The sequence below is a fragment of the Citrus clementina genome, unplaced genomic scaffold, assembly GCF_000493195.1.
Source record: "Citrus clementina cultivar Clemenules unplaced genomic scaffold, Citrus_clementina_v1.0 scaffold_5, whole genome shotgun sequence".
NCBI classification, from domain to species: Eukaryota; Viridiplantae; Streptophyta; class Magnoliopsida; order Sapindales; family Rutaceae; genus Citrus; species Citrus x clementina.
The window spans coordinates 30,660,997-30,675,284 of NW_006262201.1; the positions used below are offsets into that span (position 1 = coordinate 30,660,997).

At 36.5% G+C, this 14,288-nt stretch overlaps 1 protein-coding gene, 3 non-coding genes and 1 pseudogene across 8 annotated transcripts; 2 read left to right on the forward strand and 3 right to left on the reverse strand.

Moving 5' to 3' along the window:
* The first annotated feature begins 24 nt into the window (after nucleotides 1-24).
* On the forward strand, nucleotides 25-9,234 carry LOC18041859 (annotated as a pseudogene).
* LOC112098601 lies at nucleotides 2,415-2,576 on the reverse strand. Its single transcript, XR_002905712.1, has one exon. It is a non-coding gene; the product is annotated as a U1 spliceosomal RNA (small nuclear RNA).
* LOC112098755 lies at nucleotides 3,396-3,557 on the reverse strand. Its single transcript, XR_002905863.1, has one exon. It is a non-coding gene; the product is annotated as a U1 spliceosomal RNA (small nuclear RNA).
* On the reverse strand, nucleotides 6,386-6,502 carry LOC112098623. Its single transcript, XR_002905733.1, has one exon. It is a non-coding gene; the product is annotated as a U5 spliceosomal RNA (small nuclear RNA).
* Nucleotides 9,235-11,530: 2,296 nt separating the features above from the next.
* Nucleotides 11,531-14,009, forward strand: LOC18041861 (cysteine synthase). 5 transcript variants are annotated; one of them, XM_024183227.1, is made up of 10 exons: nucleotides 11,531-11,596; nucleotides 11,728-11,837; nucleotides 12,199-12,256; nucleotides 12,366-12,629; nucleotides 12,723-12,860; nucleotides 13,005-13,056; nucleotides 13,269-13,348; nucleotides 13,500-13,559; nucleotides 13,684-13,764; nucleotides 13,920-14,009. In XM_024183227.1, exons 1-10 carry the CDS (start codon nucleotides 11,531-11,533, stop codon nucleotides 14,007-14,009), a joined length of 999 nt encoding a protein of 332 aa, XP_024038995.1. The 5 variants fall into 5 exon arrangements, with proteins under 5 accessions (XP_024038995.1, XP_024038998.1, XP_024038997.1 ...); XM_024183230.1 differs by having other exon boundaries at nucleotides 11,549-11,596; nucleotides 11,728-11,845; nucleotides 12,222-12,256; XM_024183229.1 differs by having other exon boundaries at nucleotides 11,549-11,596; nucleotides 12,723-12,870; nucleotides 13,015-13,056.
* Nucleotides 14,010-14,288: the final 279 nt, after the last annotated feature.

A 14,288-nucleotide genomic window follows, 5' to 3' on the forward strand; every position in this document is an offset into this window, starting at 1 on the left:
GCCCAATATGGTAGTCCTACGAAAACAACCCTGGATGCAATGGAAGCCACAAGCCTAGGCCATGGGCCTTCTTGATCACCCATCGACCCCGTCCAGGTATGTAATTTTGCACCAGATGCCTTTCATTGTATTTATATTCTAGTGCCCACATCGCTTGTCTATACTTTCTCAATGTGGGATAAAATTACCAGCACTGCTGCTTGTACTAGCAGAAGCTATTTTCACTTCTCAAACTAGAGTACAGTGCAAGATTATCATTATCTATATTTTAGTTTTTATAACGATTTATTCAGGATGAATTTGGAAGTGTTTCTTCTGAAATGCGCGAGCTTAATTGCGGGTGAAGGAAATTTCTGGTAATGCATCGTAGGGTATTTTATAATTGCTTTCAAAAAGTGTAATCGAAAGTGCTTCGTGGAGAACAATCTATAGATACTTTTTCTATAGCTCATCGTACTTCCAAAATGTTCTGTTTATATGAAAAGATGAATTTTCTATTCACTCAAATATTAGTTGGAAAGTGTTTTTGATGATGAAAAAAGCACTTCCTACATGTATTCTTAAGTCTTAACCAATAAATAAAGGTATATCTTCTTGAAGAAAGTCAACACAAATTCACAAATCAGCATTTTGTTTAAAGTTCAGGCTGAGGACAGAAAGATAAGCCTGAGGTTTTACGCCTTTAGCAACACAGATTCAAACTAAAAATATCTCTTGTACAAGTGCTTTTGGACATGGCTTTCAATAATTTAATTGGATACTGAATGGGGTGGTGATTATGAGACTACGGGACTAGATATTTTAAGTACATTGACTTTCAATTGCGAGGCCAACTAAGTAAGCCCCTCGACAATTACAAGAAAACTATAGTCAGTGTATGCACAATGTAATCTTGTCTGCTCGGAGTATGTATAGGTTGCAAAGTACAACAATGTGATACACAAGTCATCACAGAAATTTTAATCTGGGAATTTTACTCATTATGTTTTTCATTTTTTGACACTCTAGGATTGCATGTAGTATGATCAAAGATGCAGAAGATAAAGGCTCGATATCTCCTGGAAAGGTATACGCCAAGGAAATTTCCCTTGTCTGTATTTGAAATGCTAGAACTTCTCAATTATTTGTGTTGACTTACAAATTTCCTTCTATTCATTTTCAAATGATATTAGCAATACAATGTTCTCGTTGAGATCACCAGTGCTAATGCTGGCATTGGATTGGCATCCATTGCATCATCAAGGGGCTACAAAATTATAGTTAAAATGCCAAACACATATAGTATTCAGAGAAGAATGAGGTTCATATAACAGATGCAGAAAGGGGCTATAAGGCAGTTGTTGAAAAGGCTGAGGAGACAATTAAGTAAAATACCGAATGCTTATCTGCTTCAGCAACGTGAAAATCCTGCCAATCCAAAGGTATTCCTTTTGTTATCTTGTAGCATGCATGTTTTCAGGTTGAAAATGATTTCTGATTCTCTTTTTTAATAAACCGTGTAAATCCATTATGAAACCACTGGTCCAGAGATATGGAAAGATTCAGGAGGAAAATTTGACGCCCTAGTTGCAGGTATTAGGATTGGTGGGACAATAACTGGAGCCGAAAAATTCCTGAAAGAGAAAAACCTAGAGATAAAGGTTGTTTTCTTTGTCCTTGTGCAATATTTGTGTTGTGAAAGTTTATTTTAACAGTAGCCTTGTTTCTGCGCAGGTTTATGGTATAGAATCTGTAGAAAGTGCAGTCTTGAATGGTGGAAAGCCTGGTGAGTTACAATCTCAATACATGGCCTTAATTATGATGCAGTATCGGTTAACTTGAAGATTTTGCATTATATGCATTTTCACAGGCCTACATCTAATCCAAGGAATTGGTACTGGTATCATCCCCACTGTCTTGGATATCAAAATGCTCGATGAAGTTAAAAGTCTAAAAACCATGTCATTAAGCATCTGTTTTGAATTGTTATGCATGTGACCGAGACTGCCAAGCTTTGTTCAAGTCAAGTCCCAAAACCATGTCATTAAGCATCTGTTTTGTTATGCCATGTGGTGACCGAGACTACCAAGCGTCTCGCCTTGAAAGGAGGTTTGCTGGTTAGCAAATGGAGTCCTGAACTGGCTGCTGCTTTTGAAGTATGGAAGGATTTGACGCAGTGGATACTTTGTAATTCAGTAATTATTAGTTGAATTTCAATTTAACTCGGCCCAATCTTTTACAAAAAGGATTGAGCCGAACCCAACGATTGTACACCATAATCTAAAATCCTTCTTTCAAGAAGAGGTATAATATTTTCTCCTCAGTTAGCGATTAAAAAATAAGAAGTCATTCTTCCAAAAAAGAGTCCCATGCAAGAAACTCACCGAGCAAGCAACATAGAAATTAATTCCGGAACGTTTTCAAAGGAGAATTGGGAGGGGGCCGCGCGAACGCAGGCCCCCGCTGCCACAAATTATGACGTAGGCTCAGCCACTATGGGCTGACCTTAGGTGGGTGCATCTCCCACGTGCAATGGAGACCACCAACCTAGGCCATGGGCCTGTTTGATCGCCCATCGACCCCGTCCAGGTAAGTAAGTTTCCAGGTTGATCATAGCTCCTTATTTATAAGAGCTTGTCTGCTTCTCTCGCCTTGTGTCACCGATGTGGGATATTCTATAAAGGAAGGGATTAGGAAGAGAATCGAATTATGTAACATCAATGTAAGACATTGTGAAGCTGAAGCCTTAATTAGATACTTTGTTAAAGAGACTGGGATTAGGATGAGAATCGAATTATGTAACATCAATGTAAGACATTGTGAAGCTGAAGCCTTAATTAGATACTTTGTTAAAGAGACTTCCTGTGCAACAACACAATCACATTAAAATTTTCTTCTTCCTCCCCCCCCTCCAGCTTTAGTAATCTGGTTACTTTAAGACAATATCCACATAATTGTATATTTAGATTGATCGTCGGAGGCTGGTTAAGTGTATCAGTTACAAAAACAATTTTTGATGGTTCATACCCTCTGCGCCGATTGAATGTTAAATATTTCTTCGGTTACAGCTCAATTGACATTCACTAATCACTCTTTACAATTAACGTATCCGCTTTCTTCGGTTCACTTCACATGTCAGATTTATTAAGGGTTTGATAGTTAATTACTAGAACCCTTGACAAACACAGGCAGTACAAATCCATATTTACTTGGTATATCAGTCTTAACAAGAGTATCCAAGAGTTTTTGATCCAGGACAAAAGCCGGATGCAAGATGGTAAGAGAGGTTTCATTGCATACCACGGACAACGTCGAGAAAGCACAGTCTGGCATTACGTTGCTGCTAATTACTTTGTTTGTTACATACGAGTTCATAATCCAAACTTGCAAAATCAACGTTTTCGACCGCTAGTTGATAGGGGGCCGCGCGAACGCAGGCCCCCACTGCCACAAATTATGACGTAGGCTCAGCCACTTTGGGCTGACCTTAGGCGGGTGCACCTCCCAAGTGCAATGGAGGCCACCAACCTAGGCCATGGGCCTTCATGATCGCCCATTGACCCCGTCCAGGTAAGTATGTCTACACTTCCTTCGCAGTCCCTAGTTATACAAGCTTGCTTGCATCTCTCGGTTGTGCTCTTTCAATGTGGGATAACGTTAGCAAAACAAGGGATTACTAATGGAAATCAGAAACTACTAAAAGTACTGGACATTGATTCCTTAATTTGAGTAGTTTAATGGTGATCTAGTCAACATACACTAGTACGTTCATTGATAAAATGGTTGAAATGATACTATATTTGATTGGAGATTGCGTGTCAACAACTCTAGCCATCGTCCTAAATGGTTGAATCTACCAAATGAACGTAAAACATCTGCCGTGTCCGGAAGTTTTTTATTGTTTAATAGCTAATTGCTTTTGAGTTATGATATCACCAGTTGTTCAAATCCATGTTCATAATATTTAGGCTTCTGTTTGCTAAATTTGCTGCTTGATGTTCTTGGTGTTAAAACCACACTGCAATCAAAAGAAAGAAAATGTCACTAAAGTAAATTTTCTTCACAAGATTTGAGCTCTCTCTCGCCTTACCTAAAGTAAATTTTCTTCACAGGATTTGAGCTCTCTCTTGCCTTACCTCTTAACTGCAGTAATCTTGCTTATGAATGCAGGTATGTTTTAACTTGTTCAGTTAATAGGCAATACACCAATGGTGTATCTCAACAATATTTTTGACGGATCTGTAACGCATATTGCTGCCAAGCTAGAAAAATCTAGTCTATTTCACCATCTTCTATCATATTTTGCTCTGCATAAAACTGCTGTTCAATTTATATTTTAATCTGTACTAAACTGCAGTAACAATGTAAACCTTTTCTTTGGCTTGAAGAATAGCGTTATCTATCCACGGTTCCCCTTGAATCAATTAGACATGAGGCAGAAAACATGACCATTGATTTAGATATAATACTCAAGTTTAGAAAGTACAATACAAGCATCGTTTCTGCTCACTGGAGGCCTAAATTAAGAACAAACTTCCATTTATTTTGTTCTTTGTCTTAGTAGATGCTGCTGCTGCTGCACAAATTTGGTTTAAAGCTCTGCTTCGAAAACCATGTCTTTATTATGAAGTTACTAAATTGGCTTCATTCTAAAATATTTACAAGATCAATAACGTTTCCTGATTGATTTACACTGCCTGCTGCTGCAATATGTATTAGGCAAGCATCTGAACTAGGGTCTTGACATTGGTATCATGCCCATTGTTTTGGATATTGACTTGGTACTTGTTAAACTTATCACGTTGTTTTAAAATCATACTGCGAGTTATGTACTTTTGGACTGGCATGTAACATATTGATCTGCGTCGGTTGGTTAGGCCAAAAGCAATGGCAAGCCTCTCTCTAGTGTCAGAAAGTGCCTCAACTTTTGTCTCCTCTTGAGTATCATGAAAGCACAGAACCTGTCATGAGAATATAACCTACCTCATAATCTTTTCATTAGAGTAGCTAACTCAAGTGCAAAATAAATGATATCAGATTAAGGACGATACGTGTCTCCTACCCTGAAATCGTAAACAACATTAGTGGACTCAATCAGACAAAATTGGCTCCTTTGCCAGACATTAGCAACATAGATATTTGAGAGTAAAACATGGTAGTTAGCATTTAAGGGATGCAGCTGAAAAAACTGTCTGCAGTTCTCCGGCTATATTTAAGTTACTACCATAAATTGGGCATGCACCCAGGCAAAGATCTCAATTTACTTGCATCAGGTTCCACTCATCCAGCGGCATACTCACAAGTAGTTTCTCTGCTCCAGAAAGTTGTCCTCAAACCAGGTATACATGCCATACACAGGGTAATTGTTAAGTTTCTGTGCAATCCTCAACTACTTCCATTGATTCAAAACAACTCTTGCTACCTTCCAGTAACCAAAAATGACTGCAAGCTGGTAGAACACAAGTGAATGGTATATAATTTGACCTCACCCCAGCTTCTACCGAGTTATCAAAGAGATCAATGGCCTCCCTTCCTTGCCCCGTGAAATCCGTAGCTAGCAATCATAGCACTCCAATAAAAGACATATTTGCCTTCACCCAGTTATGAAACCACTCAGCTTTTCTCAATGCTCCAAGTTTGCCTCAAGTACAATCAAAATACTGATCCTATTTGGCTTTATCCCTGAATAATGCATCATATTAAAAGAAGCTGATGTCTCACCTTTATATACATTGTGACAATACCGAGAAACTCCGTCAAACTAAATCAGACATTTTATCGAACACCAAAATGTCCATCCTCGACATCTGATTAGTACCCACAAAACCCAGAAATCATCAACTTCATAGGACCACATCACACAGCCCTTTTACCAAACACCAAACGTGCATATTCGACATTTGAGCTCAACTCTCAAAGTAAAGCGTATAGTCAAGTAAAGCAGACGGAAGTTGGAAAGTGACTAAGCTGCAAATTCAACATCAATTTATCGTATTACAAGAAAAAAAAATTTATATAATATAATCTTCCCCGTAGCTAATAGAGTAAAGCTTTAAACTTATATACATTGTGACAATACCGAGAAACTCCGTCAAACTAAATCAGACATTTTATCGAACACCAAAATGTCCATCCTCGACATCTGATTAGTACCCACAAAACCCAGAAATCATCAACTTCATAGGACCACATCACACAGCCCTTTTACCAAACACCAAACGTGCATATTCGACATTTGAGCTCAACTCTCAAAGTAAGGCGTATAGTCAAGTAAAGCAGACGGAAGTTGGAAAGTGACTAAGCTGCAAATTCAACATCAATTTATCGTATTACAAGAAAAAAAAATTTATATAATATAATCTTCCCCGTAGCTAATAGAGTAAAGCTTTAAACTTAATTTGTTGGGAGCATTTCCAAAGAAATGCACCTCCAAAAATTTGCGTATGCCGCGTGAAGCGGCGAGCACACGGTATTCTTTAGTAAAAGGCGAAAGAATAGTTCGCTCTGTGCTCACCGCACGGCTCCGTGAATATTAATGATTGTAAGGAGTTTGTTTTTGTATTGGGAGGTGCTTACTGCTAAAGCTCTCGCTCTCGATGTGGGAATAACTGAACCAGGCGTTTTGAACTCTTTAAACGATTGTTAGTTAGGTACACATTCCAACTTCGATTCTGAACTTAACCAGCTTCATTTTTTTGCTCAAACTGAAAGATTATCATTATCAAGTGCATTTCGTTATCTAAACATACATTTGAAGGTTTCGAAATACTTTAATAAACATGTGGAAATATCAATTGTTAACATGGCTTTACCTATTTTCTACGACAGATCATCTGTTCAAGCAAGGTCGCGTCCTTCAATCAGTGCATTGGGTAATGAATATAATTGTAAGAGACTAGTTCAAACAATGATTCCTCATTTTTCTTCCTGCTTTTAAAATTTGGTTTGTAGTTGAGCCCCCCACAGTCACTATGGACTGACCATAGATGGGCGCCCCTCATAAGTGCAGTAGAAGCCACCAAGCTAGGCAATAGACCTTCTTGATCACCCATTGACACAGTCCAAGTAAGCATGTTCGATAGTTTGCTTTTAGCTTCTTATCTCTACTGTTGTGATTACCATGTATCACCTTGTGCTTGATATACTTTAAGCTGTTACTTCTTAGTCTTCTAATTCATTACAAAATAAAATATAAGAAGCAGTCTAGGCTGACCATGGAAAATGTAGTAATATGAAAATTTTTGCGGATAATTTTAAAAAGGTTTGATTATTAAATGGTGTAACACTGCAAATTTTCAGATATTTACTTAATAAATAATGTTATCTCATCCCTGAAAGTTTTGTAATGTGAAGAAAAAGTTCCATTACCAGTTTAGTACAATTGTCTAGTCAAATCTTCTTATCCTCGTTCTTGTGCTGGGTAAATTAATCTTATTTGTTAGCTGTTACTTTGTAGTTTTTGTTGAAGCATATTGCTTTTGTATTATTGGACTATTTTTCCTAACTGGGATTGTAATTTTGTGAATTTGTTCCTTCTTGTGGGTGATTTAGGGTGTCTGGACTTTGGTTAGCTCCTTTGAGCGTTGTGTCTTACTTCGGACGTAACAAATTGCCTTGAATTTTTTGTTAACTAACCAAAGCCCAAAGGCAAAAGAAACTGCCTTTCAGAGTTTGGTACTAAGTGCTGTCCCAGTATATTTTTTAACTCCTGATCTTGAGGAAGTGCTATAACTGTTCAATAATCTCTGCTGTCGCGGCACATGCTAGGTTGGCTCCATGATATTTGATGGTGTTTGAAGAAGTAGCTCATGGAGGTCAAGTGTGCAATAAAGAAAGATGTCACTGAAATAAGTTTCTTCGCAATAACTTAGGCTTTCTATCCTGCATTTTCTCTTGAACAACTATAGACTTGCTAACAAAAGTGGGTGTGTGTGAACTTGTTCAGTTAATAGGCAATGCACTGATGGTGTATCTCAACCATGTTGTGGATGGTTGCGTAGCACGTATTGCTGCCAAGCTAGAAATGATGGAACCTTGCTCTAGTGTCAAAGAAACAACTTTATTAACCCTTCTTTTTAATCCTTAATGGATTGTACATTTCTTCATACGTATCACAATGCTAATTTTGTTTATAATGTTTGACATGGAGGATTGCGTTTAGGATGATCAAAGATGCCGAGGACAAGGGCTTAATTACCCCAGGAAAGGTATGCAATCCAAATATAATTCTCCATTTTGAATTTGATTTCTTAGACTTTCAGTGTATATCCGATAGAGTTACCATGCTCAAATTGATAGTTTATATCTATGATAATATGACAATATAACTAGCGCACATTGTGGAACTTCTGAACTAACCAACTTCCCTTCTGGATGTTTTTAAAGTCTATCCTGATTGAGATAACAAGCAGTAACACCGGCATAGGATTGGCCTTCATTTCTGCAGTGAGGATTGCTGCAGTGAGGGGTTACAAAAGTTATCATTGTCCTACGCGGCATCTTCGTAACTAACTAACTTGAGACGGATATATCCACTACTGGTTGCCACATCAACACTCTTGCAACATCAGCATTAGTAGTATTAACTGAATTTCGAAGCATTTCTTACAGTTTTCTCTTTAGACCATTCTGAATATGTTGTACTGTCACATGTTGTTATGGGCAAACATCTGATTCAAGGTATCGGTACTGTTATGATCATACTGTTCTGGATGTTGACATACTTGATGAAGTTGTCAACAGTAAGTCTTGAAAACGTTTTCGTTTGAATGTCGTTTATTTTGAATTCGTACATTGATTATGCTAGCTAGCTGCCATGAATATTGTTTCCAAGTATCAAGTGAGGAAGCCATTGAAACCGCTCAGCAGCTTGCCCATAAAGAAGGGTTGCTGGTATGTACAATATATGTATGTGTTCACAATTTTCAACTATTGCTTTTATTTAGTTCTTCCCTTCTCTTGTGCCAGGTGGGAATATCTTCTGATGCTGCCGCTGCAGCTTCAATCAAGGTAGCAAAGATCCCCGAAAATGATCGGATACTCATCGTTGTAAGTTTGATTTCATATAAATTGTATTTCAGTTTCTGTATTAACAGTTTGGTCAATCAAAGTCCATGTCCATTCTGCTCTCTCCACGAAGCATGCCACCAATTTCTTCTTCCAAGTGGTGGAGAGCGTTACCTATCCACAGAACTGTTTGATTCTATCACGCACGAGGCAGAAACATGTCTGTTGATTCAAGTGTCATTCAAATAGTACAAGTGTACAACTAATCAAATAATCAACAGAGAATGCCATTTTCTTTAACTTTTATAGAAGTCATTGTTTTCCCAATTGTGTTATCATAAAACTTTGACCAAACAAAAATATTTGAAATTAATATCAAGTTGTGGGATTATTGCTGACGTGATGATAAGGTGATGAAGGTGATTTTAAGATAATAAAATTAATGTGACCACTACTTATTCGACTAAAGGAGCCGCTGCTCCGTCAAGTGGCAGAGATGAATTTTGGACACGCACACAACCAGATCAATGAGAAAAAACGACAGTGATGTTGAGTGAGCTAATAATGGCTGCTTAATTTTCAATTTGCTGGTTCGCATGCTACCAGTCAATATGCGGCTTAGCTTATCCGCATTTTATTCATTCATTAGCCGACCAAGCTAAGAGAGTGGCCAGTGCGGGCCTTGCGTGGCTCATGCATTCTTATTGCGCATGCTAATGTTATGAGTGTCTCTAATATAAAAACTAAATTATTCTTTTTAGTGTTTGAAAGAAAATAAATAAATAAATGTATACCAAGAGTTTGATTGGCTTGAGAATTTTTATATTTGTAAAAAGAAAAATAGCAGATAATTTTTTTATATTCTCAACTTTTGATACATAAATTTTGAAAAGGGGATGTCTTTTTCTTAGTGATATTGGGTCTATGGTGTGTCTAAATGACTAAATGTTCATACAATTATAGCATAGTTTGCAGTCCACTAAATTCAGTAAATGGTTAAGCTGTCACTTCTATTAATATTTACAAAGGAGGAATAAGTACGTACAGAAATTCAATCTGGTTCCCAAATAGAGAGGAGTGTTTTATTATCCACCAATGACCGCCTAAAAAAAAAAAGAAAATCTAGTTAGGTGACATTTATTTTTTCTTTTTTAAATGTTAAATAGAATTAATGGAATAATATAGAATAACAAAATTTTAATGTTTGACGTAATTAATTATGACCAATAATTAAAAATAAAAATGTATTATATATAATGTGATTTATGTTAATTAATAACTCAAATTTTTTTAATGATTCAAAATGTTATTGATGTCTTATATTTCAATGATAAATATTTACTTTTTACTATAGATATTCAGTTGTATGATTCGTTTTAATTTAATGAAAAGGTAAGGGTGGACAGAGCTTATTCTAAATTTTGATGGCCTAACCCTAGCAAAATACAAATTTAAACTGCTAGCCAAACAAAAAGGTTGAAATTAAAAACCATTTGCTTCTGAATAAGTCCGTCCCCAGTACCCGATGCAAGAATCAAGTACATATTGGTGATTGGGAAATAGACATGAACTCTACTTTTGGCGGGTAACCAGCTTTTGTAACTGTTTTTTGAAGGCATGGGAGACAAGTGGTTTTAATTTTTCAAATTTCTTTTTCACTTGAAATTGCTAAGAATATTACGAATTTTTTAGTTTTTTTTAAGTGGGTTGGATTTACATAATTTAAGGAGAAGATATGACCGTCCTTTTGAAGTTTCGTAATTGTAATTAGTAAGACGATACAAATTTAAAAATAAGTCCTCACTCATCTTATAATTTGAACTAATTATATAGTTAGCTTTCTTATATTTTTAAAAAGCAACAACGTCCTTATTGTATATTTTATTAAAATCTACTTAATTTCTCATTTATTTTTCACCACTTACATGTTAGATTTGTTTGAATTTCAAGTTGATATCAAACTAAAATTTTATTTGGCCCTTGAAAAATTTATATCTAGCAATTATGAAAGTAACAACAATGATATTTTAAGGTTAGTTAGGTAATTAGTTTAAACTATAGGGACTAAGGAGCAATAATCAAATATTTAAATGTTTTCATAGGGGTTGCATTTATCAAGATGGAGTGTCAACATCGCTCCCCACAACGGCTAGATAGAAATGCAATCCGACGACGGAAATATGCGGCTATTAGCAAAACCGCACGCTGCATATTCGCTTTGGTCCTTGGCCACAAGTGCAAGATTGTGCTTCTAGATATTTTTCAACTGCATCTATAAAATGGCATTAATTAATATTCTCGACAGATGAGTTTGCTTGTGCGTAATTGCTCTACTTTTAGTGTAACTCTGGCCTCTAGCTGCTTTTGTGATTCTCATAAGCAACTGTGGTGGGTTATTTAAAATTTTTTGGCTTTACTTCTGCTCATATTAGTTTATACTGATTCTTGGTTGAGAAGTTAGTTAAATTCTTTTGTTAAGTTGTATCTACGTTCCAAGAAATTCATACCCTTTTTAATTTGTTGTGCGGCACTTGTTATGTTAGTTATGGTGCTTGAAGCTTCCATGGAAGACAACTACCACAAGCGTGCAATTAAGAAAGATGCAACTCAAGTAAAGTTCCTTCAGTACGCTAGCTTATGCATTCTAGCTATATGTCTTCCATTTTCTCTTTAACTATATACACTTGAATTAAATTAAAGTCTTGCTAATAAAGTGGGTGTCTGTGAACTGAACTTGTTCAGTTAATAGGCAATACGCCAATGGTGTATCTCAATAATGTTGTGGATGGTTGTGTAGCCCGTATTGCTGCCAAGCTAGAAATGATGGAACCTTGCTGCAGTGTCAAAGATAGGTATATATGCGACTTTTAGGCCCTATTCCGTATTGAGGTTGGGTAGAAGTTATAACATTAAAGTGTTTAGTAAATACTAACTGTTATTATTTTAAAATTAAGTTAATTTGATCCCACACTAGAATGAAGAAAAACCTATAATATTTTCTACTATTTTTATCATAATATTGTTATTTAATAATCATATTTTCTAGACACTATCTACTTTAATTTTATGGTTATAACTTTTTTTTTCCCTATAACAGCTCTGGCTTAAATAATATAACACCCCAATATCAAAACAGGGCTTAATCACTAATTGACTGCCTTTTTAATGGTATCACAATGCTAATTTGGTTAATTTTTAATGTTCAACATGCAGGATTGCGTTTAGCATGATCAAAGATGCAGAGGAAAAAGGCTTGATAACCCCAGGAAAGGTATGCGGTCAAAATTCTTCATATCAAATGTCGCGCGTATCAATAGGACTACACATTGCAGTGAAACTTGTGAACTGACAAAATTTCTCCATTTTGGATACATGTAAAGTCTGTCCTGATTGAGACAACGGGTGGTAACACGGGCATAGGATTGGCCTTCATTGCAGCACTAAGGGGTTACAAACTTATCATTGTAATGCCGTCAATAGCTAGTATGGAGAGAAGGATTGTGCTGAGAGCTCTGGGAGCTGAGGTTTATCTTGCAGATCAAGCTGGGGGCTTTGAGGGGATTCTCAGAAAGGGAGAGGAGATACTAAGCAATACACCCAATGGTTTTATGTTTCGGCAATTTGACAATCCTGCCAATCCTAAGGTTACATTTATGATTCTGTTCTGTTATATTTGCTAATTTAGATTGGCGTTTCAAAAGGTTACATTTATGAATCTCTTTTGTTTATGACTGTAGATTCACTATGAGACCACTGGCCCAGAGATATGGAAAGACTCGGGAGGGGATGTTGATATCTTAGTTGCAGGGATCGGGACTGGTGGCACCGTGACTGGCTCTGGGAGATTCCTCAAGGAGAAGAATCCAAATATTAAGGTTATAATTTGTCTTCCTGGAATTTGTTTGTGTGTGTTCTAATGATTACATAGACGAATGCTTGTTTTTCTTATATTGAGTAATTTTAACAAATGAATCTTTTACTTGGAACTTATTTTGTAAACCTACTCTTCTTATGTTTAGGTATATGGAGTGGAACCAACTGAAAGTGCAATGTTAAATGGAGGACAACCTGGTCGGCTTTTGTTTTTTCTGTTTTTTTTTGTTTTTTTTTTGTTTTTTTTTTTTCCTTTTGGCCCTTTTAGATGATGGGGCTCTGCTTCCACAAGTATGCATGCATAGTCTTTCTAGATCAATACATTTAAGATGGGTACATTTTTTGTTGCTTTGGTTTCCTTTCAAGCGTTGATGAGATGGGTAATATTCAAAGCTCATGACGTGTTATAGGAAATCATCTGATCCAAGGTATTGGTGCTGGTATGATCTCTAGCGTTTTGGATGTTGACATGCTTGATGAAGTTCTTACAGTAAGTCAAGAAAACATGTTGAATGTTGCTATTACTTATTTTTGAATTGACATGTAAAATTAATGTTCTAGCACTATAGTTACACCTGTCATTATCTTTGAATTCTTGTCATTGATTACGCTATCTGCCACTAAATTAAAATTCATTCCAGGTATCTAGTGAGGAAGCTATTGAAACCTCTAAGCTGCTTGCCCGTAAAGAAGGGTTGCTGGTACATATACACATGCTCTGTCTTTTGCTTAATGGGCATCCAATTAATGAGTTGTGCCGTGTATTCTTGGCCTTTTCTCTTCTGATTTTGGTGCTAATTGTAGATTGATATAACTCTTTGGCAGGTTGGAATATCTTCTGGTGCTGCAGCAGCAGCTGCTATACGAATAGCAAAGAGGCCTGAAAATGCTGGGAAGCTCATCGTCGTAAGTTTGATTTCATAACAAATTGATCAATCTAAGTCAATTTCTCATTCTGTCATCTATGCTAAGCTACAATAAAGCATTGTTTCAATATATATATATATGCATGCATGTATGTATGTTAAGCATGCCGTTAATTTCTTTAGCTTCTTGAGCAGGTGATTTTCCCCAGTGCTGGAGAGCGTTATCTATCGACTGAATTGTTTGAATCCATTAGAATTGAGGCAGAAAACATGACCATTGATTGAAATGTCACTCAAGTTTCGGCCTCAATTGATTGAGGTGTTGTAAGATAAAAGCTGATGTGTGTTTAGTGAATAGTGGTGTAAAAGCCATCGGTAAAAATTTGTCATTCAACGGCGTTGAGGTTGCCGTTGAATTGAATCCAATAGTGTCTTACACAATTCTCAGTTTTATTTTTTATTTTTCACTCAATACAAATTTTATTCCACAGCTTCAAAGATTGTTTTCCAGCACATTGCTCGATCAGCGAGCGCGCCTCCAGTGAAAAGAATTCACATAATTTA

Bases quoted from the DNA above. Each gene is read 5' to 3' on its own strand.
- LOC18041861 (XM_024183228.1), top strand. From the start codon at position 11,549: ATGGAAGACAACTACCACAAGCGTGCAATTAAGAAAGATGCAACTCAA. The intron at 12,257-12,365 runs GTATGCGGTCAA...ATACATGTAAAG, and splicing joins GCTTGATAACCCCAGGAAAG to TCTGTCCTGATTGAGACAAC. The intron at 13,765-13,919 runs GTAAGTTTGATT...CTTCTTGAGCAG, and splicing joins ATGCTGGGAAGCTCATCGTC to GTGATTTTCCCCAGTGCTGG.